Raw genomic sequence first — 27,468 nt, forward strand, 5'->3', positions numbered from 1 at the left:
CATTTTCTTATATTTTTCTGGAAGTTAAGTCTCAATACAAGCATTTTCCATGAGAACTACTGTGAATATGGTGACATGGTGATATTTTTGGCTGGGAACTTACTTAATGAACAAAGCGTCTCTCCATTTAAGCACTTGGTGGAGAACTTTAACGAAAACATAATATTTTACAACTATAGAACTTTTCTCCTAGAATAAAGGTCAAGAGCCAAACAGTAAAGATTAAAAGCTGAAAAGAGGGCTTCCCTGGTGGCACACTGGTTAAGAATCCACCTGCCAATGCAGGAGACACAGGTTCGAGGAAGATCCCACGCGCCGCGGAGGAACTAAACCCGTGCACCACAACTACTGAGCCTGCGCTCTACAGCCCACAAGCCACAACTACTGAAGCCCATGTGCTGAGAGCCCACGCTCCGCGACAAGAGAATCCACTGCTATGAGAAGCCCACGCACCGCAATGAAGAGTAGCCCCTGCTCACCGCAACTAGAGAAAGCCTGCGCAGCAACCAAGACCCAAGGCAGCCAAAAATAATTTAAAACAAACAAACACAGAAACTGAAAAGACAGCAATATCAGAGACTTCAGTGGAAAAGGATGATGGGATGGATAAAAGTCAAAAGAGGGGAAATAAGGACCCTAACTAATTCAAGGTATGTAAAAAAAAATATTCCCTATATGGAGCAAATCCTAAGCTCCTCTCAGGAAATCAGCTCTGAAATGTTTTTGCCAAACCTATTTGTACCATGTGTGAACCATTAGTGGGCACTGGGGAGATTTCCAAGAGGGATTTTTCTTGGGTTTTAACAGCACATATTAGTGGGGCATGGGGAGGGGGAAACCAACACTAACAGAAATGAAATCATACTTAGGTAGAAATCACAGAATTTCCTTCAAAAACTTAAATCCACTTTAAGCTTTGTGAGAGGGAAACTCTATTGTACTCAAGTGCTTTTGATTCAAGTTTTTCCTGTAATATAGGGTAACCTACAAAGAATTCAAATTATTTCTTGTTTTGGTACATTTCTTATTTTTGTGCTTATTTTTAATGGAACAAAACTTTAACAGATTTTTTTCAAAGGCATTTAAAAAACTATGTGACTTTTGGGCTTCCCTGATGGTGCAGTGGTTAAGAATCTACCTGCCATTGCAGGGGACATGGGTTCGAGTCCTGGTCCAGGAAGACCCCACATGCCACGGAGCAACTAAGCCCGTGTGCCACAACTACTGAGCCGGCGCTATAGAGCCCACGAGCCACAACTACTGAAGCCCGCATGCCTGGAGCCTGTGCTCCACAACAAGAGAAGCCACTGCAACGAGAAGCCCGCGCAACACAATGAAGAGTAGCCCCCGCTCGCTGCAACTAGAGAAAGCCCCCGTGCAGCAACGAAGACCCAAGGCAGGGGCTTTCCTGGTGGCACAGTGGTTAAGAATCCGCCTGCCATTGCAGGGGACATGGGTTTGAGCCCTGGTCCGGGAAGATCACACATGCCGTGGAGCAACTAAGCCTGTGCACCACAACTACTGAAGACCGCGTGCCTAGAGCCCGTGCTCTGCTACAAGAGAAGCCACCGCGATGAGAAACCTGCGCACCACAACGAAGAGTAGCCCCCGCTTGCCGCAACTAGAGAAAAGCCCACGCACAGCAACGAAGACCCAACTCAGCCAAAAATAAAATAAATTTATTTAAAAAAAAAAAGACCCAATGCAGCCAATAAATAAATAAATTTATAAAAACCTATGTGACTTATATTCTCTTTCAAAATCAGTGACTTGAAAAAAAGTAACTTGGAGCTCTCCAGAGATAATACTGAATAGCCAGTACACTAATGAGAAAATTCGTCAGAATTCTCTTCTGTAGGACATATTAGATTCCTTGATGGAAGAATTTTCTACCCAGAATAAGTATTTTTATCAATTTTGAGAGAAAAAAAGCTTATGGAAAACTCATGATTTTCACACAGCCACTGTAAAAAATCATTACAGTAGGTATGTTTCTTTTTCTTTGCCAGGCTGTTTTATAAGCTATCTTGTTAGGGGACTTCCCTGGTGGAGCAGTGGTTAAGCATCCACCTGCCAATGCAGGAGACACGGGTTCGAGCCTTGGTCTGGAAAGATCCCACATGCCGCAGAGCAGCTAAGCCCGTGCACCACAACTACTGAGCCTGTGCTCTAGAGCCTGCGAGCCACAACTACTGAAGCCCGTGCACCTAGAGCCCATGCTCCTCAACAAGAGGAGCCACCGCAATGAGGAGCCTGTGCACCACAACAAAGAGTAAACCCCACTCGCCACAACTAGAGAAAGCCCGCGTGCAGCAACGAAGACCCAACACAGCCAAAACTAAATAAATAAATTTATTTAAAAAAAAAAGAGTTGAAAAGGATCAGAGCTGGAACCAAGACCCCATATATAATCTAATCAAAAGCACTGTGCTGTCTCTGATCCCTTTGCAACACTGCCAACACTTAAAAATTTTTTAAAATAACCCTTTCTTTTTACCTCCAAGTCTATTAATTTTTCTTCTTTATACTCTTAAGAGATTGGCTGAGTCAACTTACCTTCCTTCACTATCTTTACAGTAGGGGCAGGTGCATGCTTCCCGCCGGGTCCTCCGACCAGCTTGGGGTTGGGGATCTGGGCTGTTCTCTCCTTCCTCTCCACCTGTTGGGTCATCATGTATTCCATCACCACCAGCCCCATGGAGGCCAAGCTGAGCTCCATGATCACCTGAAATTAAGCGAGTAAAAGGGTCAAGGTGGGAAGTAGGGGAAGTCGTCACAGTCGCAGGCATCTCAGTGACACTTCACTTTTACAGCACCATTTCTTCAAAACTTTGAAGTCACATTCACTGATACTGCCCATACTTGAAATCTCAAGAATCAGAGTTGAAGAGACAAAGAGCCAATAAGTCTATGAAAACATGCTCATTCTCACTCAATTTTTAAAATGCAACTCTATTTATAATAGACTTGTAATTTTTCACCTACCAGGTTACAAAAAGTTAAAACTCTAATAATGCACAGAATTGGCAAAGGATACAGGGAAACAGGCATTTTTATATACAGGTGGTGATAAATTAGTACAAACTCTTTTTTTTGCTGTGCCATGCAGCTTGCAGGATATTAGTTCCCCAACGAGAGACTGAACCTGCGCCCTCAGCAGTGGAAGTGCGGAGTCCTAACCACTGGACCACCAGGGAATTCTCAGTACAACCTTTTTGAAGGCCAATTTGGCAATATTATTAAAAATTTAAGTGCACATCTTCAAAGAAATTTCACTTTGAATCAGCAATGTCCTATGGATATATTCACGAGTACACAAAGATATGTGACAGTAATGTTTTCTGTAGCTCTTTAACAACAAAAACGGAAAAAAATCAAAATGTACACCAGTGAGGAACTAGTTAAGTAAATTACGATAAACTTATGCAATGGACTACTATACGTGCATTAAAAAGAATGAGATAAAGTTCTGTACTGTTATAGAAAGATGTACAACAAATCTCTTATTCATTCCCAGAACTAAAGTGCTATGGAACCAACCAAATGGAAGTGACTAAAAATAAGACTTCAAGGGATTCCAAACTAGAAAACATACAAAACCAGAAAGAGGAAACTTCCTAAAATGAGCAAAAAATTGTGCTGAATATTCAGCGGGAAATAGTACATGTACATTATAAATTTTAACACAAAGAGAAAAGGAAAGAGCTGAGGTCAAAGTTAATTTTTTCTTTTTTTTCTTTTGGCCATGCTGCGCAGCATGACAGAATCTTAGTTCCCCAACCAGGGACTGAACCCACGCCCCTTGCAGTGGAAGCACAGTCTTAACCACTGAACTGCCACGGAAGGTCCTCTAAGTTAATTCTGTGTAGCTAGATATACACCCCAGGAAAGTTTCGGTTTGGGATTGGATGCTTTTCAGAATGCTACAAAAAGGAAGAAAATATCGTGCATACAATCTATTATGTTACTTGATGTCATTTCCTTTTAAAGATAAATTTGTGGACTTCCCTGGTGGCACAGTGGTTAAGAATCCACCTGGCAATGCAGGGGACACGGGTTCAATCCCTGGTCCGGAAAGATCCCACATGCTGTGGAGCAACTAAGCCCGTGCGCCACAGTTACTGAGCCTGCCCTCTAGAGTCCGCGAGCCACAACTACTGAGCCCACGTGCCACAACTACTGAAGCCTGCGTGCCTAGAGCCTGTGCTCTGCAACAAGAGAAGCCACCACAATGAGAAACCCGTGCACTGCAATGAAGAGCAGCCCCCGCCCGCATGCCGCAACTAGAGAAAGCCCACGTGTAGCAACAGTCCCAAAGCAGCCAAAAATAACTAAAATTATTTTTTAAAAAATAAATAAAGATAAATCTGTATGAATCACTATAATTTCTGTCCTGGTTAAATTAAAATAGATAAATGCTACAAAGCTCCAGGCCAGTGTTTCTCAAACTTTTTAAACTTGCAACCCACAGTTAAAATATATATATGACACTGTGACCTAGTACATAAACATGTAACTGAAACAAGTTTCACAAAAAATGCTTACCCTTATGAGAAGCAGGGTATTCTGAAATTTTCTAGACTCTATTTAAATTTTTTTTCCTTAATGCTGGTCATGACCCAGTATATCGATTTTATGAGTTACTAATGGGTCACACTTGACATTTTCAAACACCGCCGCTCTAGGCCAATAGACAGAAGCAATGTTTTAAAGGAATACATAACATTCTTTTCAAGCTTTCAAATCTATCAATAAGCATTCACCTATGAAAGCACCTTGTAAATAAGTTAATGACTCTATTCATATTTAAGATTCCAATAATTGGAGAGTGTTGAAATGGCCAGCTTTGTTTTATCTATTTTATAAAGAAGGAAACTAAATAAACGGGGTAGGTCAGACTTAACATCTAGAAACCTAGGCTCTTAACTTTACTTCTGTACCTAATTTCAACTCTTTTCAGCTCATCAACGTAATTTCGAGTCACAATACCTAATGAGCAGCTCTCTTTGTACTTTCTTTCTCACTCTACCACTTCTAAGCACCAGCTTATTGCATTAAAATAAATTTAATTTGAATATTTTGAGATTTTCATGATACTGGCAGAACTAAAACTGGGAAGTACTGGAGTACAGGTTAAGAACAAGTTTTGAAGTAAGACAGATCCTAGATAAGAGCCCCTACACTATGATTTGATTTGCTTTTCTGGCAGTGATCGAGTAACTTCTCTAGTTATCAATTTCTCCATCAGTAAAATTGGGATGAAATCTTAACAATCTCATAAAGTTATTGTGAAAAACAAATGAAATAATACATGTAGGGCGCTTAGCATAGTATCTGTCACATAGCAAACATTCAATACATTGTAGCTATTACTATTAGGAAAATATCTTGTGGAAAAAAGATAGTGAGAAATCATGGAATAAGATACACCAGTATTTCACATAATCATTCCACCTTAAAATTGTATGTGTTACTGAGTGGAAACTCCCCCTAGTGGGGATGGAGAATTTATCCTTTAAAATAAGCCAAACAGCTCAGCAGACAAGACAGGATGCTAGTTAGTATTGCCAGTGGTTACCTACCAAAAATTACCTTCAGAAGAGAAATTTATAAAACTGTAGATCCAGCTATCTATAATAAGTCTTTAGAAATAAGACAAAACTGTGGTGTATATCAGCAGATCATCTTCTTTGATCTATTTTCCAAGCTAATCTAACTCCATTAAAATTTGAGAAGCAATTCATTAATCCCCAAAGTTCTCCCTTGTCCCAATCAACTGGAAAGAGGCAAATCTTTCTCCATTTTATTGAAACATAAGAATAATATTCAAGATAGGCATAATACACTAAATAGGAACACAGAGAAATACTTAGATATCAGGACTACTAAAACTAAATCTCTAACCCTCTTTTCAAATTCTTATGAAATGGACAGTCAAAAATTAACATCCTCCTGGACCCCCACAATGATTTCAAATTTTTTTAAAATAAGAAAACTGAGAATGGGCTTAGATAAAATGAACAATTTTGAATTTCATTTAACAAAAAGAACGGATAAAATGTCAACAAAGCATCAACATCAGACCAAAATCTGTTTCTTGCCTCTTTTAATAACAGTTTTAGAAAAAGAACAGTTTTATCTTAAAATGTGGCACTGGTTAAGCAATGAAATAAATTATGGATTTTCCTTTCCATGATTAAAATAACTAGTAAACCAAAGGCACAGTTTAATGACAGTCTTGCCCAACCCAGTGGTTGCCTCTAGCATCAGTTTCTGAAATAGCTATGGTAGTTACACACTTTTTTAGTTTCCTCAAAGTGAAGAAGTGTGCTGAAGTCATGAACTTTCAAGACCACCACATGGTAAGTCAAACACCCTATTCTTCTCTGAGAAAAAACTTGGGTAATACTAAAATAAGATGAAATAAGAACCTCCTCAGTAATTTTCAGAAGGGTGGTTCCCATACACTTCCCTATTTATCTGCTTTCTGAAATGATTTTGGGAACACTGTGTTCTTTAACTTTAATTCAGTAAGTACTAATACAGTAAGACTAAAACTTTAAAACTATACCTATATTAAACACACACTGGGTTTTCTGAATATGTTTCAATTTACACAACAGATTTAACTCAAAGAAGCATATCTCAGACCACAAAGTGTTTGTGTCTTTTCAGCCATGTTGAAACAGAATATTGGTAACACCACTTATGCGTGAGGAACAGGTATCCAGAATATGTCCCCAAATCAAGAAATAAAAACATCTCTAAGGACTTCCCTGGTGGTCCAGTGGGTAAGACTCTGTGCTCCCAATGCTGGGGGCCCGGGTTCAATCCCTGGTTGGGGAACTAGATCCCACATTCCACAAGTAAGAGCCCACATGCTGCAACTAAGACCCCACATGTTGCAACTAAGACCTGGTGCTGCATTAAAAAAAAAAAAGTCTCTAGTAACAGAAATAGATGATTCACAATACATAAGGATCCAGGGATTGAACCAAAGCCCCCAGTAGTGAAATTCCTAACCCCTGGACTGTCAGGGAATTCTCCTTTATATTTCTAAACAATAATAATTTTATTAATCTAGTTTCCCAGTCCAAACAAAGTATATTAGAGGTAGAAAATTAGAGAAAAAGGAATAGAAGAATCATACCTTTAATGGCACAAAAACTGACAACTGGGAGTGATATATATAAATGACCCATAAATCCATCCCTATATTGACTATTTGGTTACTCTTGAAGTACAGTCTAATGTAAAAGAGATAAGATAAATGCTTGATTCTGTCAATTAGTAGTTTTTAAAATAATGAGTTGGTTTCCTAGACTCCTTAAAAAGTGACTAACGGGGCTTCCCTGGTGGCGCAGTGGTTGAGAGTCCGCCTGCCGATGGAGGGGACACAGGTTCGTGCCCCGGTCCGGGATGATGGCTGGGCCCGTGAGCCATGGCCGCTGAGCCTGCGCGTCTGGAGCCTGTGCTCCGCAACGGGAGAGGCCACAACAGTGAGAGGCCCACGTACGGGGAAAAAAAAAAAAAAAAAGTGACTAATGAGTTCTCCTTTTCTTAAAAATCAAGTTTCCTGAGATACAATTCACATACAATAAAAATTCACCCTTTTAGTAAGTTTAGACCAGGGTTCTCAAACTGGCACCATTATACTCCCCAGGAGACATCTGACAATATAGGCATTTTTGATTTTCATGTTTGGCATCTAGTGCTGCTAAATATTCTACAATGCATAGGACAGCTTTGCTCCTCCCCCCCCAAATAATTACCTGGATCAAAATGTCAATAGTGCTGAGGTTGAGAAACTATGCTTTAGGCAAATGTATACAGTAAGTAATGTAACCACTAATAAAGCATGATACAGAATATTTCCACCACCTCAAGTAGTTCCCTTAAGCCCCCCCCATAGTCAGTCTTTTTTGCATTGATATGAACTCATGGATTTAAACATATTTGATGCTTCTATCCACTGCAGTTATTATCCTTACTGATGCTCAAGCTATCCTGCACTTGGCCACAGAAACATCAAGTTGGCTCCTTTGTTCTTTGACAAGATGTCTCACATTTGATATTAATTTTCTGCTCTAGATCTAGAATCAGCTATTTCTTCAAGTATTCCTAGTTTCTTTTCATGGGAAATTAGTATTCAGGTACCGTAATCTGGTCCTCTAGTCATTTTAACTATTTGAAGCTCTAGTAGATTCCACAGGAAGGGATCATGTGAACACTCTTTCCTTTATTCTTACATGTTAGTGATCTTTATACTTGGAGGTCTATTTGTCTGAACAGAAAATTCTTGGTTGTTGTTTTATTTCCTTGATTCTCTTAAATGTTAATCCATTGCATTCTAACACTAAACATGCTGTCAAAAAGTCTAGTGAAAATCCATTTTCCTTCATTTGTAAGTGATTAGGTCTTTTTTTGCTAGGATGCCCAAATGTCATTTTTCTTTAAAGTCCACCAGTTTTAATAGACTATGTCTCAGTGTTGGCCATTCTGGGTCGATTTCCCCAGGCACATTTTTAAATTTTTAAAATAAATTTATTTATTTATTTAAATTATTTGCCTGCATTGGGTCTTTGTTGCTGTGTGCCGGCTTTCTCTAGCTGTGGCAAGCAGGGGCTACTCTTTGTTGTGACGTGTGGGCTTCTCTTTGCGGTGGCTTCTTTTGTTGCAGAGCATGGGCTCTAGGTGCACAGGCTTCAATAGTTGTGGCACATGGGCTCAATAGTTGTGGCTTGTGGACCCAAGAGCACATGCTCAGTAGCTGTGGCTTGTGGGCTTAGTTGCTCCACAGCATGTGGGATCTTCCTGGACCAGAGCTCGAACCCGTGTCCCCTATATTGGCAGGTGGATTCTTAACCACTGTGCCACCAGGGAAGTCCCTCCCAGGCACATTTTGGGAAAGTTTTCTTTCTGTCCCATGCATTTGGCTGTTTTCTTCCTCAGGAACTTAGTTAAGATGAATGTTGGTTCCTCCTTGCCTATATTTCGTATCATTTCTTCTCAAACTCCTTTACTTCTTTTTTTTGTAATTTATTTTTATTTATTTATGGCTGAGTTGGGTCTTCGTTGCTGTGCGCGGGCTCTTTTCTCTAGTTGTGTTGAGCGGGGGCTATCCTTCGTTGCGGCGTGTGTGCTCACTGCGGTGGCTTCTCTTGTTGCAGAGCAGGGGCTCTAAGCACGCAGTCTTCAGTAGTTGTGCCTCACAGGCTCTAGGGCGTGGGCTCAGTAGTTGTGGCACATGAACTTATTTGCTCTGCAGCATGTGGGATCTTCCTGGACCGGGGATCGAACCCATGTCCCCTGCATTAGCAGGTGGATTCTTAACCACTGTGCCACCAGGGAAGTCCTTCTTTTTTTGCTTTCTTTTATTTTAAAAGCTTCCCTCCTTCTATTAAATATAACAAATTAATTGCTTTATTTTGTGTTTTTTGAGTCATATTTGTTGTCATTATTTGATGTTCCTTTTATTTTCATCTTTATTTCTGAAATGATTTTTTCCTCTTATTTCTAATTTTTTTGTGTGGTCCATCAGTTCTCTTTTCAAATTCTCCTTTTCTCCAATCACCTCAATTCTGATATTTTCCTAAATAGAAGGTAAACTTCCATCATTTCCTAAATTAGCTCATTTTCAATTTTCATCTGTTTGGTGAGCATGTCTTTCCAGGAGCCTTCCACTGCCTTAGAGAGTTTTTCTGCTTCTTTCTGTTGTTGCTATTGCTATCTTTTGCTAATAGTAGTTGTACATGGATTCAAACTCATTTTTAAACTTAAGTGAGTTTTCCTGTAATTTTGTGAGGAAGGGGTATGAGCCAGGATGGGTTTTTCTAAGCTTCATGGCTTTAGAGATTTTCTCTTATTTTTGAAAAGTGACTAACAAACAAAACACAAAACAAAAAACATACAACTCTTCCTTCTTTCTACCCTCTGCTCTTTCTCTGACTTTTACCTTGTCCTTTTCTTTGTTCCTGTCTTGCTCAAAGTGGATTCTACCCCTAGAAGTTTCTCTCAGTGCAGTTTTGCATTAGAACTTCAGTTTGTTAATTTCAAAAGTTGCCACAGTTTATCTCCATTCCCTCCTACACACCCTCTAAGGGCAGAACCCCTTCCCAGTTTCAGTTACTATTCTAGATGTTTCTCCAGTGAATACCTGTTGGTGATTTAGAGGTTCTCCTGTTCTCAGGGCCATCAGAAACCCTGTTGCCTTCCCTCTGCTTCCTTCCCTTCACAAATGCCAATAATCAAATATCTACAGTTCACTGCAGATACAAGGTTTGATTGTAAAGTTTTTGGTTTTGCTGTCCTAGTTTCTCTAGCTATTGTAATTTTTTTTGTTTTGGAACAATTTTAGATTGATAGAAACATTACAAAGATACTTCAGAAAGTTCTTGTATATTCTTCTTCCTTTAATGTTAACATCTTACATAACCAAGGTACATTAGTCAAAACCAATAAATTAATATTGGTATAATACTAGTAACTAAACTGTAGACTTTACTTGGATTTCACCAGTTTTTCACTAATGTCCTTACTCTCTACCAGGATCCTATCACAATACCACATTGCATTTAATTATCACGTGTCCTTAGGCTCCTCCGATCTGTGACAGTGTCTCAGTCTTTCATGACCTTGACAGTTTTGAAGAATACTGGTTGGTATTTTGTAGAATGTCCCTCAATTCGGATTTGTCTGATGTTTTCTCATTAGACTGGAGTTATGGGTCTTGGAGAAGAATACCACATAAGTGAAATGCCCTTCTTATCACATCATATTAAAAGGTACATGATATCAACATACTCTGTTTTTAGGAGGAAGATCCAGGAAGATTTAAAAAACTGGCCGCCATTATGTTCCCACAATTTTCAGTAAATAATCTTTTGAAAGTTTTAAAATAAAAAAAGAGGGCTTCCCTGGTGGCGCAGTGGTTAAGAATCCACCTGCCAATGCAGGGGACACGGGTTCAAGCCCTGGTCCAGGAAGATCCCACATGGCGCAGAGCAACTAAGCCCGTGCGCCACAACTACTGAGCCTGCGCTCTAGAGCCCGCGAGCCACAACTACTGAAGCCTGTGCGCCTAGAGCCCGTGCTCCGCAACAAGAGAAGCCACCACGATGAGAAGCCCGTGCACTGCAACAAAGAATAGTCCCCTTTCAACTAGAGAAAGCCCGCGCGCAGCAACAAAGACCCAACGCAGTCCAAAATAAATAATAAATAAAATAAATAAATTTTTAAAAATAAAAGAAACAAAGAGTCATTCATCTAAAATAATTATTTAGGTGGACTCCTCATGCTCTATGTGTGGTCAGTGGTAAGTATATGTATGTGCACTAGGCTATGGCACTCAATAGCAGATACTAATTCTTTTTTTTTTGGCTGCTCTGCGCAGCATGTGGGATCTTAGTTCCCTGACCAGGGATCAAACCTACGCTCCCTGCATTGTTAGTGCGGAGTGTTAACCACTGGATCACCAGGGAAGTCCCAGCAGATACTAATTCTTGTTCCCAGTTTTCAATCTCTCTTTCTTTCTGCCTAAAAGCCACCTGATTTTTGTTCAGGGTAACAGTGTGCCAGGTTAAAAATATTCTCCTTCCCAGATTCCCTTGCAGATCAGGAGTAGCCAAGTAACAAGGTCTTGGTCAATCAGGTATAAAACAAAATTGCTGGATAAGACTTTCAGGAAACCTCTTTAATTGGGAACAACTAGGCTTGCTTCCTCCTTTATCCTGTCTGGAAAGGTCACAATGACCCACAGTGGAGTAGCTGCAAGCATGGCAATTGTCCCACACTAAGGCAAAAGTAAACGTGGCAGGGGTTCCTACTGTTACCTGGAGATGCCACACCAACTTTGGACTCACTATCTCCAGATTTCATATTATATGAGAAAAATAAACCCCTATCTGGTCAAGCCACTGCAATAGGTTTTCTAGTACATACAGCTAAATGCATTCCCTAACTACAAAAAAAAAAAGGAAAAAAGAAAAAGGGAATTGTGTTTTCTTAATGTGAGTCATGACTACATTGGGCATAGAAATTTTTCTTGACTGCAATCTGTATCTCAGTATGTTCTACCAGTATTCTGTGTCACTATTTTGTGTGACTCAAATTGATGAGAGTCTTTAATTTTCTTTGTCCAACTCCCAGAACTATGCCATAAGTAGGTAAGCATGTAACAAAAAATTCTGATGATAATTTTGTATTAAACTAGACCACATAAGAATAGAGAATGGGCAACAGAAATTTATTTCCTTCTGCTCCAGAATGCAAGCCCTTGCTAATTCACCGGTAACTTGTGCTCTATAAAAATCCATATATACACCTGGCTTCTAAACTTATTTATTACACATTGAATCTTTCCTGTTTTAAAATTACAACATATTTTACACACACACACACACGCATGTATAAGTTATAGGCTTTACTACATATAAACTTACTTAAGAGCTTATCCCTATAGTGCCTTATACCACCATGTGGACTTCCTAAAGGCAATCTGTAGAAATGTTTATCAATTATTTACTGTCTATTGCTCCAGGTACTATACAAAGCTCCAAAGATTCAAAGCAATAGTTCTCACTGTTGAAAAGCTTGTAGTTCACTAAAGAGAGAAACAGACAGTTTCAAAATAATGATACGAACGTTACAGTAAAAGCCATCCAAAAGATGTTCCAGAATTGAAAAGGGTAATTTCTCCAGTCTGGAATTTCAGAGAAGGCTTGCTTCCTAAAGGAACTGAGATTTGGGCCAAACTTCAAAGAATGCATAGGAGTTAGCCAAGTGAAAAATGTTGGCAAGGGAAGGGCATCCCAGGCACAGGGAAAACTATGGGCAGCATAAAGGAATGTAGTGGAGTGTGGGATGATGGTGGAGTAGAGAAGATGTAGGTGGAGAGATGAACTTCAGAACAGATGATATTATTAGATGCAAGACAGATATTTAAATGACTGATTTTTTAAAAAGGTGATGGTAGATAGAGTATGGAGAGATAAGCACTTTCATACAACTGCTAGTAGCATGACTGCACAAAAGCATATGTCAGGGAAACAGCACGGTGTGTGTAGGGCATGTTGGCAATACAGACCAAGTCTATAAGATAGAGTGTCTATATAGGCCAAGTCTATATAGACCAAGTCAATATAGACCAAGTCTATAAGATATAAGTGACTAATGTTTAACCCAGCAAGTATACCTCTAGGAATAAGGACACGTGCCAGATATTGTATCAAGCTCTGGCGATAGATATAATCCTGGCCATTATAGAGCTTCCCAGCTTCATTATCTCACTGGGAAGACACAAAATGAAATCAACAAGTATAATATCTGTCCTATAATTTGTATATTAAAGTACTAATAAAACACTCTAATAAGAGAAGTATTAGAGTTGGGAGGGGGACTATTAGAAAGAAAATAGTGGAATATTCTGGGCTATTTCATTAGATAATGGTGAGAGATAATAAAGGTCTAAAGTAGGACAGTGGTTCCAGTAAAGAGTAAGGCATGGATAAAAAAAGTATTTAGGGGCTTCCCTGGTGGCGCAGTGGTTGAGAGTCCGCCTGCCGATGCAGGGGACACAGGTTTGTGCTCCGGTCCGGGAAGATCCCACATGCCGTGAAGCGGCTGGGCCCGTGAGTCATGGCCGCTGAGCCAGCGCGTCCGGAGCCTGTGCTCCGCAATGGGAAAGGCCACAACAGTGAGAGGCCCATGTACCGCAAAAAAAAAAAAAAAAAAGTATTTAGGATTTAAAAGAAAGCAGGATTTAAGCGGCTGAATACAGGGAACTTCAAAGTTTCTGGGATATAACTGAAAACAGCAAGACTGCCAGGGATATGAACAAAAGACAGGCAACAAGCATTTTTAAAGATTTTTTGAAGATACAGACTAAGGGACTCATTAAAACTAAATAACCCAGGGAATTCCCTGGCAGTCCAGTGGTTACGACTCCGTGCTTCCACTGCAGGGAACCGGGGTTTGATCCCTGGTCAGGGAACTAAGATCCCACAAGCTGTGCAGTGCAGCCAAAAAAACAAAAACAAAACCAAAAACTGAATAACCCAGTAAATTCACTCCTAGGTATATAATCAAGAGATATAAAAACGTGTCCACACAAAAACTTGTACACAAATGCTCAAAGCAGCATTAGTCATAATAGCCAAAAAGCAGAGACAACCCAAATGTATATCAACTGATGAATGGATAAACAAAAATCGGTATACCCACACAATGAAATATTATTTGGCAATAAAAAAGAATGAAGTACTGATACATGCTACAACATGAATGAACCTTGAAAACATTACGCTAAGTGAAAGAAGCCAATCCCAAAAGACCACATATTGTATGATTTCATCTATAAGAAACATTCAGAACTGGCAAGTACATAGAGATGGCAAGTAGATTAGTGACTGTCTTGGACTGGGGATGAGGAATGAGAATGGGGCATGATAGCTAATGGGTCAAGTGGTGTTTCTTTTTGGGGTGATGAAAATGTTCTTAAATCCGAATTGTGGTGGTAGTTGCACAATTCTGTGAATATACTAAAATCCACTGAACTGTACGTTTTAAATGGGTGAATTATAGAGTATATGAATTATAGCTCAATAAAGCTGTTTTAAAAAGCAAACCATAGTTCAAAAAGTTCTTTTTTAAAAAAGGAAGGAAGGAAAAAAGAAAAGGTTCAAAGGGGAAAAGTGAAAAGAAAAAACCTACACTGTCAGGGATGAGGGGTACCACAGGAATAGGGAGACAGAAAATATTTATTTTTTATTTATTTTAATACAATAAATCTTTATTTCATCTCTGTTGTGTGCCACACACTAAATTTAGGTTCTACGGTCAAGGACCCAAACTCTAGTGAGATAAAACACAAGACAGAAAAAGGTATCTCTAGCTGCCTTTTTTGCTCTGGATGTCAGGAAGCTGAGAGACAAACCATATGTTCAAAGTAACTTTAGATATTGAAGTTACAATATCACACCCTTGTCACACTTCAAAAATAATTCTGGGCAGATAAAGTACAATGTTTACAAAAATGTCTGGAAAGAAAGACTGGAAAAAAATTTAAAAACACTAATATTGGTTTCTTTAAATGATGGGTTGACTTCTTTATATTTTTCATATTAAACAGAATGAAAAATAAAGGGAGGGAGGGGAGTTAAATACACACACACACATATATTTAAATATGAAAAGAAAACAATTATCAAACTTTTAGGGACTTCCCTGGTGGCACAGTGGTTAAGAATCCACCAGCCAATGCAGGGGACTCGGGTTCGAGCCCTAGTCCGGGAAGATTCCACATGCCGTGGAGCAACTAAGCCCGTGAGCCACAACTACGGAGCCTGCACTCTAGAGCCCATGCTCCGCAACAAAGAGTAGCCCCCACTCGCTGCAACTAGAGAAAAGCCCGCGTGCAGCAATGAAGACCCAATGCAGCCAAAAATAAATGATTAAAAGACAAAAACTTTTATAAGGCATAGACCATAGAGATCTATGTTATGATTTTTTGAATTCATTAAAGAAACCACAAAAGAAAAGATCAATTCATTTGACATACAAAAATAAAAAGCTTCTGTATTAGAAAAAGCCAGTAAGAACTTGAGGAAGTTATTTTCAGCAAATGAATTTCTTTATTTAAAAAAAGAGCTCAGGCAAGTTCCTAAAAATATTATCATGCCAGTAGACAAATCAACTGGTACAATCTGTAAACAAGCAGAAGGAGGGCTTCCCTGGTGGCACAGTGATTAAGAATCCGCCTGCCAATGCAGGGCACATGGGTTCGAGACCTGGTCCAGGAAGATCCCACATGTCCCGGAGCAAATAAGCCCGTGATATGTGAGATCTACTGAGCCTGCGCTCTAGAGCCCGTGAGCCACAACTACTGAAGCCCGTGCGCCTAGAGCCGCTGCTCTGCAACAAGACAAGCCACCGCAATGAGAGGCTCAGGCACCGCAGCGAAGAGTAGCTCCAGCTCACCACAACTAGAGAAAGCCAGCACACAGCAACGAGACCCAATGCAGCCAAAAATAAATAAATAAATAAATATTTTAGAAAAAAGAACCCACCTGCCAATGCAGGGGACATGGGTTCGAGCCCCGGTCCGGGAAGATCCCACATGCCGTGGAGCAACTAAGCCTGTGCACCACAACTACTGAGCCTGTGCTCTAGAGCCTGCGAGCCACAACTACTGAGCCCCTGTGCCACAACTACTGAAGCCTGTGCACCTAGAGCCCGTGCTCCACAACAAGATAAGCCACTGCAATGAGAAGCCTGCACACCACAACAAACAGTTGCGCCCGCTCGCTTCAACTAGAGAAAGCCTGCGCACAGCAACAAAGATCCAATGCAACCAAAAATAATAAATAAACAAGGAGAAGGAAAAATATTCAACCTCACTAATAAGCAAAAACATAACTTATTTGGGGAAAGGTCAGAGTCCATAAAAATGCTCATCATTGAAAAAAATCCAACTATGGAAAAAGTCATTTGAACAGACACTCATCAAATTATTTACAACAGCAATAGAAGAAATGAATTAAAATGTAAATAAACTGTTCAGGTAACCTGACGGACTACTAGGCAGTCAGTAAAATTTATGATTAATTAAAGTATAACAATTTAGACAATATGCTTATGCTATATTACCAAACAAACGAAGAAACACATTACATGCATACTAAGAAAAAAAGCTATGCTAAAGAAACACTAGGTTGGCTGCAAAGTTCGTTCGGGTTTTTCCATAGGATGTTACAGAAAAATCCGAACGAACTTTGTGGCCAACCCAATACATACATTAAAATTTATATAGAATAGAGCAAACACCAAATTGGTGACTGTAATGGGAAGTGCTATTAGTTTTGTTTTTCCCCTTTCTCCTTCTCATATTTTCTATAGTGTAATTATACAACTTTTATCATTAGAAACACCGACACAGTGAAAACAAAAATCAGCCTATGCATCTCCCCACTTTTTGGCATACTAACAGTGTTTTACAGTGTTTTTTTTGGTTTGTTTGTTTGTTTCAATATATTTGGCTGCACTGGGTCTTTAGTTGTGGCACTCAGGATCTTCATTGCCACATTCGGGATCTTTTAGTTGCGGCATGTGAACTCTTAGTTTCAGCATGTGGGACCTAGTTCCCTGACCAGGAACTGAACCCAGGGCCCCTGCTTTGGGAGCATGGAGTCTTAGCCACTTGGACCACCAGGGAAGTCCCTATTTTTTTTTAATTTATTTTATTTTTTATTTTTTAACTGGACCTGAAATTATCAATGTAGAACTTTTTTTTTTAATTGGAGTATAGTTGCTTTACAGTATTGTGTTAGTTTCTACTGTACAGCAAAGTGAATCAGCTATACGTATACATATATCCCCTCTTTTTTGGATTTCCTTCCCATTTAGGTCACTGCAGAGCACTGAGTAGAGTGCCTTGTGCTATACAGCAAGTTCTCATTAGTTATCTATTTTATACATAGTATCAATAGTGTACATATGTCAATCTCCATTACAGCGTTTTTTAAAAATTGGTTCTTCACATTGCAGAAACTGCAGTCTTCCCAAAGTACAGGGCAATCAGCACAATGATTGCAAAGGCTCTCACCAGTAGGTGTCGCTGTAACTAAGTGATAGGTGTTTTAAAAGCCCACCCTCCCAGGGAAGTGTTGAGGAGGAAGAAAAAAAGAGGGGAAAGGCGTGCAGTGTACGCACAAATTTTAAATGGGACCATTTGAAGAATTGTAATTCAGATGTGTCTCCATCAAAACTACATTTTTTTCCCCCAGTTTTGGTAATGCTTCCTTAACTAAACACTCTCTGGTTTTACATTATCCATCGTCAATCCAAAGGTACACATTTCCTTATTTTTCATGTCCAAGAAAACTAAGGATTTGAAAATTTGATCATTAGTAACATACCAAAATTCTTATAAATTCCAAGACTTTCACTTACTTCCTATCTCTGTCAACATCATTCCATAGTGAAAATTGTTTTTCAAGACAGAGAAATGAACTAAAATTGCCTTATCTTTCTGCCAGCTCTCACCATAGTGATAATTTCCTGGGAAAGGGACTCACTTTAACATCCCTCGCAAACTAGCTATAATTACCTATTATTATTCAGACTGTTATGATTTAAAATTCATTTAAATATATAATATATACCAGAGGAAAGCTGTGAGAAGGAGCATAAAGCTTAAGAGAATATAGTTGGGAATTCTCTGCTGGTACAGTGGTTAGGACTCTGTGCTCTTACTGCTGAGAGCCCAGGTTCAATCCCCAGTCAGGGAACTAAGTTTTAAATTCTTATTAAAATTTTTTTTTGGCTGGGCCGTGCTACTGCAAGTCACACGGCCCAGCCAAAAAAAAATTTTAATAAGAATTTAAAAAATAATAAAAAATTTTAAAAGACACACTTTTTTAAAAAAAGAGAGAATACAGTCATTTGGTTTAGTAAGAACACGAAAGTGATACAATAAATAGGAGAATGAGAAAAATTAATTTTGGACTTATTTCATGCCTCTATCACTTCCCTGATTAAAGGAGAGATGAACACAATCCTAACCACTGGACCACCAGGGAATTCCCTTGACTGACTTTCGAACTGTTCATATTCAACTGACATTTTAAATTACTGAGAGCCTCTGATGATTAAAATTAATAAGGGCCATTACATACACTGTAATGCACTATAATGGTGCAGTTGGACAAACTTAGATATGAATCCTGGTTTCACCACTTATTAGCCAAGGAACCTCTCTGAGCCTTACTTTCCTCAATGGCAAAAAGGATACTGGGATAACTAATAAAAATTAAAATACAGCATACCTAGCACTGTTCCTGGCACTTAGGAGGTACTCAGTAAGTCACCGTATATTAAGAAAATAAAAAGGCTAAATGTGACTTTTAATGTTTTTTTCCTCCCATCTACACATGTACCATTACTACCCACAGTATGTTCTTTTGAATTTATCTAGGGGAGTTGTAACACCAAATTGTATCATTAGTGTTTAAAACAGCAGCAATAAATACTATAAAACAAAGAATAAAATGCACAGTAATCTAATATTTTGTTTCTAACCACTGGATTTACCACTGAAAAAGGATAATCATATCGAACTCTTCAAATTATACATAATTCCCATTAAAAATAGCCTGGGGTTGATTAGTAATGCAGAAATAACTGTTTTGAACACACTGTATACTTCTGAAAGGAGAAAGAAGCTGTGGATAAAATTTCACGTTTTCAGAAATTTTCCTAGATAAAATGTAGCAAGGAGATGCTGTTTGATGATAAAGCATGAAAGAATGCTGAAGCCAAGTAGAGATGTACATAGTAAAGATAAGTACCTCACACTCAAGTATACTAGAGGCTTTCGCTAACAAAACCACATTAATTTCTCTAGTAGGGCCTGAAGAAAAATGAATAATAGTAGCCATCTATCATGTTCTGTAAATAACAGTCTAAAAAATATTTATAGTACTATTAACAGTAATGAAAACCAAAAAGGGGGTGAAAATATCCCAAATTCTACCATCACAACAAATTAACTATTATTATCCTTTTCATCTTCCCCTCAATTACTATTTATTTGCACAAATAAACTTTATATATTTATAATCATAATACAGTAACATTAAGCATAAAAATCTGAATTAATACTAAGAAGTAACTCTTCAGGGGACTTCCCTGGAGGTCCAGTGGTTAAGACTCTGAGCTTCCAATGCAGGGGGTGCAGGTTCGATCCCTGGTTGGGGAACTAAGATCCCACATGCCACTCGGCGGGGCCAAAAAAAAAAAAAAAGAAGTTAACTCTTCAGATCCATACCATCCTGAGATCCCTGAAGTGACAATGTAAATAGGCACTTACATATTGGGTACCTTTTAATGATAGGGCTCTCTAAGTTTATACCCACAGTGCAATTATATAATCTGATACAGTACAGCTGACATTTTTTTGTTTTTCAAGAAGCCACCTTTTATTTATTTATTTAAATTTACTTATTTAACTTATATTTATTTTTGGCTGCGTTGGGTCTTCGTTGCTGCACATGGGCTTTCTCTAGTAGTTGTGGCAAGTGGGGGCTACTCCTCGTTGCAGTGCATCGGCTTCTCACTGTGGTGGCTTATCTTCTTGCGGAGCACGGGCTCTAGGTGCACGGGCTTCAGTAGTTGCGGCACGCAGGCTCAGTAGTTGTGGCTCACGGGCTTAGTTGCTCCGCGGCATGTGGGATCTTCCCAAACCAGGGCTCGAACCCGTGTGCCCCGCACTGGCAGGCCGACTCCCAACCACTGCGCCACCAGGGAAGCCCCCAGCTGACATTTTAAACCTCCCAAGCATAAACCCCAAGGTAACTTTTTAATATGAGAATTAGACTTCTCCTTGTCTTAATTTGTCCAGTTTACTAGATAAATACTAAGCAGATACTCTATTTATATCTAGTGTTACAGAAACACATCACAGCTTTAAACTGTCAATGACAGTATGACAAAAGAATAAAAGATGGAAATGCTACTCCATGAAAATATACAGATGTTCATCTATGCATTTGTGAATTCCTTTTCCTAAACTGGTATCCTTCAACTTTTGCTTAATATGGCAATGAATAATTCAGATGTATGCATTTTATTTAACGTATTCTGAGTTTTCTGTTCTGTTCTTTTAATACTGATTATGTAATAAATGAATCAGCTAACATACTCTTGAGGACTTATTCTAAGAAAATGATTTAAAATGAGAAAACTGGACTTCCCTGGTGGTGCAGTGGTTAAGAATCCGCCTACCAATGCAGGGGACACGGCTTTGAGCCCTGGTCCTGGAAGATCCCACATGCCGCAGAGCAGCTGAGCCCGCATGCCACAACTACTGAAGCCCGTGCGCCTAGAGCCCGTGCTCCACAACAAGAGAAGTGCAACGAGAAACCTGCGCACCACAATGAAGAGTAGCCCCCGCTAGCTAGCTGCAACTAGAGAAAAGCCCACATGCAGCAATGAAGACCCAACGCAGCCATAAATAAATAAATAAAATGAGAAAACTATATGTTCTATTATATTCTATATTTAAAATACAGGAAATCTTGAAACTGCCTGAGTATTTGACAAAAGAGAAATAAACTGTGGCAAACAACTTGATATAATATTATGCAGTAATTTAAAATCACCCCTCTGAAAGTGAAATATAAAACAAGGATCCCTACTATTGTGACTCTTATTTAAAAAGACAAGAATGAAATGAGGTACAAATATTAAAAAGGAGTAGGTAAAATTATTTGTAGATGACATGACAGTATACCTGGAAAATAACTAAAAATCACTAAAGAAAGTCACTAACAATTATTGAAAGCAATAAGATTGTAATACAGCCATTTTAAAATTAACACACAATAAGTCAATAGGTTTCCTATATACAAATAAGAGCCAGTTAGAAATAAAATGGAAGAAAAGATCCTATTTGCAATAGCAACGAAAACTATACAATACGAAGCTTAAAGTTAGCAAGAAATGTGTAGGATCAATAAGAAAATAATGAAAGTATAGTATGAGTCAATCAAAATAAAAATTCCAAAAGATTTTATTAGGGGAACCTGACAAAATATGTCCAATTCATCTGAAAGAATAAGACACTAATTAGGAAAAAAAAATTTTAAGTAGTAATAAGGGAAAATATTAAAACTTTCATAAAGGAAGAATTATTAAAACAAAGTGTCGGACTTTCCTGGTGGCGCACTGGTTGAGAGTCCGCCTGCTGATGCAGGGGACACGGGTTCGTGCCCCGGTCCGGGAAGATCCCACATGCCGCGGAGCGGCTGGGCCCATGAGCCATGGCCGCTGAGCCTGCGCGTCCGGAGCCTGTGCTCCGCAACAGGAGAGGCCACAACAGTGAGAGGCCCGCGTACAGCAAAAAAAAAAAAAAAAGTGTACAATTAGGTGGCATTTAGTGCATTCACGATGTTGTGCGACTACCACCTCCCTCTATTTTCAAAACTTTCATCACCCTAGAAAAGCCCCTCTGTCCATTAACGAATCACTGCCCATTCTCCCCTCACCCCATCTTCTGGCAATCACTGTCTCTATGGATTTTCCTATTCTAGATATTTCATATAAATGGAATCATACAATATGTGACCTTTTTTGGTCTGGCTTCTTTCACTTAACTCCAGGTTCACTCACATTGTAGCATGTAACACTACTTCATTTCTTTTTATGGTTGAATAATATTTCATCAAATGGATATACTACTTTTGTTTATCCATTGGACATTTAGGTTGTTTCCACCTTTTGGGTATTATGAATAGTGCTGCTACAAACATCTGTGTACAAGTTTCTGTGTGGATGTACGTTTTCATTTCTCCTAGAAATATACCTAGAAGTAGAATTGCTCACTTACAAAATTTTAATCTAAAAAGTATAAACAACAATATTCACCAGAGCATTACTTATGACAGTGAAATTTTAGAAAAAAAGTATATCAGTAGGGTTAAGCATATCCTAGTACAAACATACTAAGGAATTCCCATACAATCATTTAAAATGATGATGTAGATGTATATTTATTATTATTTATGGAAAATATGTTTATGATATTCTATTCAGTAAATATAAGATTATGGAGAATTGTGAACAGTATGATTCTACTTCATAAAACAATATGCAGACTTCTTTGTAAATTGTACACAAAGGTACAAAAAGATATCTGGAAGGATGATCACCAAAATTTCAACAGTGATTTTCTTTGGATAGTTAATGTTCAATAAATTTTTACTTTACTTTCATTATTATTTGAATAATATTTATTTTACTTTCAGTATTATTTGCATTGTTTAATGTTTTTACCAATATCACTTAAACAGGTTACTTAAAAATATATTTAGGGAGTTACCTGGTGGCCTAGTGGTTAGGATTCTGGGCTTTCACTGCCTTGGCCTGGGTTCAATCCCTCGGGAACTGAGACCTCATAAGCCACGCAGCATGGCCAAAAAAATAAAAAAATTTTTTCCTATCCTCAAAGGTAAGTTTTCTAATTTTAGCTCTATAGATATTTATAAAGTGAATGCTTTGAATTTCCCCATTTCCCACAATGAAACTGTAATTTACATAGCAGTGTGCGTAACCAATATTCTCCCTTTAGATCATGTATTCTGCACCTATATGTTTATGGTACCAAACATGCTCTGTATAAAGAAAAACAGAGGTGGTTCCTGCCCTTCAGGCATTTAAGATCTAAAACACTGACATACCTAAAACTGTACAAAGAGCAGCTAACAAATGTCTTAGATATTTGTTTGTATGTATTTGTACATCTGTGAATTTACATCACCAGAAAGAACTGAGCAGCTATAATCATCCTTGTTCTTAGATGAACAGAAGTCAAGAAATTACAAAATCACTAAATTGAGTCGGTTCAGACCTAACCAGTTTCTCAATTTTTTACTTTCCTTTTGCGATAGAAGATTAAAACAAGTGAGTTTACACACACAACCATTACTTGATAAAACATACAGTTCAGCAGCAATTTTAAAAAATTTTAGAAGGGCAGACAAATCTTGTGAGCTTTAATAATATTTATAATGTACCATTTTGTGACCTGGGATATGGGTAAAAGAATATCCACTGTATTATCCTTTACACCTGCCTAGATGTCTTAAATTATTTCACAATCATTTTTGAAGTGTTGAGTTTTTTCTCGGGGGGTGGGGGTGAGATAGGTGAGACAGGAATTAGCTGAGATTACAAAAGGAAGTAAAACAGTGATTGAGTAAAACCAAGTTCTAGGAAGGTAAAAGGAAAAATTAAAATTGTTTTAATGTACAGAAAACCAAACAACTCTTAAGAAAATAGGGACAGAAAAATGATTCATTGAAACAGAAATTGAGAAACCTAATTATCATTATATGAAGTGTCAACAAAGTATTCATCAAGGAGAATGTTTTTCTAGCAAACTGTCTATCAAGTTCACAACCAGGCCAACGAGAGATGAAGAAACAGAAAATCCACGGGTAATCTTAAAAACCTCTACTGTCAACTACTGTTTTTACTAGAATGGTTTATGAAAGAACAAAGCATACTGGTTGGAATTTACTTCCTTTGGCAGTTGTGGTAGTTCAATGACTACACCAATGGACAAGAAACATAATGGGTGAGAAAGAACGTGAAGGTCTAGACACAACAACTTGAAAGAGCTGCCTTCAACTAAGTGATTAAAATCCTACTTTTAAATGGATGGAAGACAGAACTTTTATTGAGAGGTGGGCACTAATATGTGTTGAGCACCTATTATGTGCTCTCACATGTTCTCTACCTCATTTAAGCTTAATAATCCCATGGGGGTAAATATTAATACTAACTCTCTTTTACAGATAAAGAAACCTCAGCTCATAGCGGATGAAGAACTTCCCCTAAGTCACATAGCCAGTAAGAAGCAAAGTTATGATTTGGATCCTAGTGTATCACTCCCCTGTCTACACTGAATATCTCATTCAGGGCAAACTTTCTTTTTCTTTCACAAAGAATTTTCAATTACTTCTAGTTTCAGAGCTGGAGTTATTTCGTCCAGCTAAACTGTTCAATCTTATACTACACAGGATGTGAGACTTGTTCATCTGCAAAAACAGTATTTAAAACAAAAAACAAACCGCAGTATTTTGGCTTTAAGATCCCACTTACAGTCAGTCATCTATAACTTCCCATCCAGAAGAGTACTAACCAAGTAGAAAAACTTTTCCCAACAACTGTTCCCAATCTCCCAACAATTTTGTGGATTTTTATATTGTACTTTCAAAGAGTCATTTCATTTTCCCTCCTAACAGCAGCATAGCAAACAGGAAAAAAAAGAAAAAACAGTACTCTTTAGCGAGTGCCTGTGTTTGTTCATAGTACCAACATCTCACGGGAGGTTGGGAATAGAAATGGGGGTGGTGTGGAGGTGGTATAAGAAAACAGGAGACATGACACAATGTGACTCATTTATAAACAGAACCATTCATGTGCAGCAGTAGCTTTCATTTTCAGCCTCCATTTCAGGTTTCAGAAGGCAGCTGCATGGGCCTGATGGTGGTTTTGAACCAGAACTAGAAAAGCCTTAGAACTTGACTTCTGAACAGAAGCTCATGTTTTCCAAACATAGCCTTTATATTTTTGTTTCCTCTAGGTACAATATTGTAGAGCATGCTGAGCACAATGCCAGGTATCTCCAAACCATCTGCTCTACTGTGGTCCTGGGATACCTTGCTTTTATGAGGGGGTCTTCAGATGATGCAACATTAGTAGTCCTTCAGTAACATTCTCATTAAGAGAATCATTCTGGACAATACTATCTATAATACTGACGCTTTATGGAGCTAAAAAAATGAAAGGTTTGTTTAAGTTTGATGCTTAGCTTTTTGGAAAGGGACCAATTTCTTGGGTGGTACCACTTTTAAACAGCATCAAACTCCTTTGCAAGCAAAGCTATGATTAAAACCAAACAGTCCATGGAGTAAAAATTTTCAACGCTAGGAAAGAAGTACGGGAAATGAAAGTGCCTATTTCATGTAACCCTTATTACATGTGCCTATTTCTTAAAGTTTAAATGCCTATTTCTTAAATTTTTATGGTAAAACCCATCTAGATAATGTAATATGATAATACTTTATAACGTCTCCATTCTGGTTATTGCAATAAAATTTTAAGACTTAAGTCAATTATTCATCAGAATGTTTTCAGGAATAAATCAAAGAACCATCAGTAATTTAAGTCTGGATGCATCTGAATTTCACATTTCAGTTAATAATAATACAATGTGGGGACTTCCCTGGTGGCGCAGTGGTTGAGAATCCACCTGCCAATGCAGGGGACACAGGTTCAAGCCCTGGTCCAGGAAGATCCCACATGCCGCGGAGCAACTAAGCCAATGCACTACAACTACCAAGCCTGCGCTCTAGAGCCTGCGTACCACAACTACTGAAGATCACATGCCTAAAGCCCGTGCTCTGCAACAAGAGAAGCCACCGCAGTGAGAAGCCTGCGCATCGCAAAGAGTAGCCCCCGCTCAGGCAACTAGAGAAAGCTCGCGTGTAGCAGCGAAGACCCAACACAGCCAAAAATAATAAATAAAATAAATATAAAAGAAATGCATAATAAACGACCCTTCACAATCCGGCCCCAATTTCCCTTAAAAAAAAAAAAAACAACATTGTACCTGCTGTATTAAAAAAATAATAAAATCAGGACTTCCCTGGTGGCACAGTGGTTAAGAATCCACCTGCCAATGCAGGGGACATGGGTTCGATTCCTGGTCTGGGAAGATTCCACATGCCATGGAACAACTAAACCATGCACCACAACTATCGAGCCTGTGCTCTAGAGCCCGCGAGCCGCAACTACTAAGCCCGCGCACCGAGAGCCTGTGCTCGGCAACAAGAGAAGCCACTGCAATGAGAAGCTTGCGCAATGCAATGAAGAGTAGCCCCTGCTCGCCACAACTAGAGAAAGCCCACGCGCAGCAACAAAGACCCAATGCAGCCAAAAATAAATAAATAAAATAAATTTATTAAAATAAAATAAAAATAATAAAATTAAAATTTAAAAAAAAACATTGTATATCATGACAATTTTTTTCCCTTTTTTTTTTTTGCCGTGCCGCATAGCTTGTGGGATATTAGTTCCCTGACCAGGAATCAAACCCACGCCCCCTGCAGTGGAAGCTTGGAGTCCTAACCACTGGACCGCCAGGGAATTCCCTATCATGACAATTTTTCATGTGCAACCTTAAACGGTAATAATTCCTGTCTCAAATCTCAATCCTTGAGCTCCATTTTAAGCATCTTACATTACAAATATCCGTATTTAAATAATGTAAAAGCAGCTGGATATCAGCTATAGTGTATTAATGATCTTGCTCCATTAGATTACAAAATCTGGAAATAATCTTATAGGAAATCTGTAAATAATCTTATCTGGAAATAATCTTATAATCAGACAAAAAAGCTTAAAATGTAGTTCTAACTGAAAACATAGTATGGAAATGTAGTTTTTGAAAATCTTTGTTTATAGAAGCTAAAAGCAAAGTTACAAAATACATTTCCTCAGAAAATTAAAAACAGAATTACTTGGGAGTTCCCTGACGTTCCGCTGGTTAGGACTTGGCGCTTTCACTGCCAGGGCCCAGGTTCAATCACTGGTTGCAGAACTGAGATCCCCGCAAGCCGCACGGCACGGCCAGAAATAAATAAATAAATGAAAAAATTAAAAATTAAAAAAAATAGAATTACCATATGATTCAGCAATCCTACTTCTGGGTATATATCCAAAAGAACTGAAAGCAGGATCTTAAAGAGATATTTGCACACCCAAGTCACAGCCACACTATTCACAATTGCCAAGAGGTGGAAGAAAGCCAAATGGCCATCACAGATGAATGGATAAAGAAAATGTAGTATATACATACAATGGAATATTATTCAGCATTAAAAAGGAAGGAAATCCTGTCACATGCTA

General features: G+C 38.6%; 1 protein-coding gene across 1 annotated transcript in view; it reads right to left on the bottom strand.

The window, feature by feature from the left end:
• Nucleotides 1–27,468, bottom strand: part of SP1 (Sp1 transcription factor) — a 44,385-nt gene that overhangs the window by 7,130 nt on the left and 9,787 nt on the right. The window contains exon 4 of the mRNA XM_030866859.3: nucleotides 2,557–2,725. Within this exon, the coding sequence (XP_030722719.1) occupies nucleotides 2,557–2,725 (169 nt within the window). The remainder of the gene's footprint in view (nucleotides 1–2,556; nucleotides 2,726–27,468) is intronic.

This window comes from Globicephala melas, chromosome 10 (assembly GCF_963455315.2).
Source record: "Globicephala melas chromosome 10, mGloMel1.2, whole genome shotgun sequence".
Lineage (NCBI taxonomy): Eukaryota > Metazoa > Chordata > Mammalia > Artiodactyla > Delphinidae > Globicephala > Globicephala melas.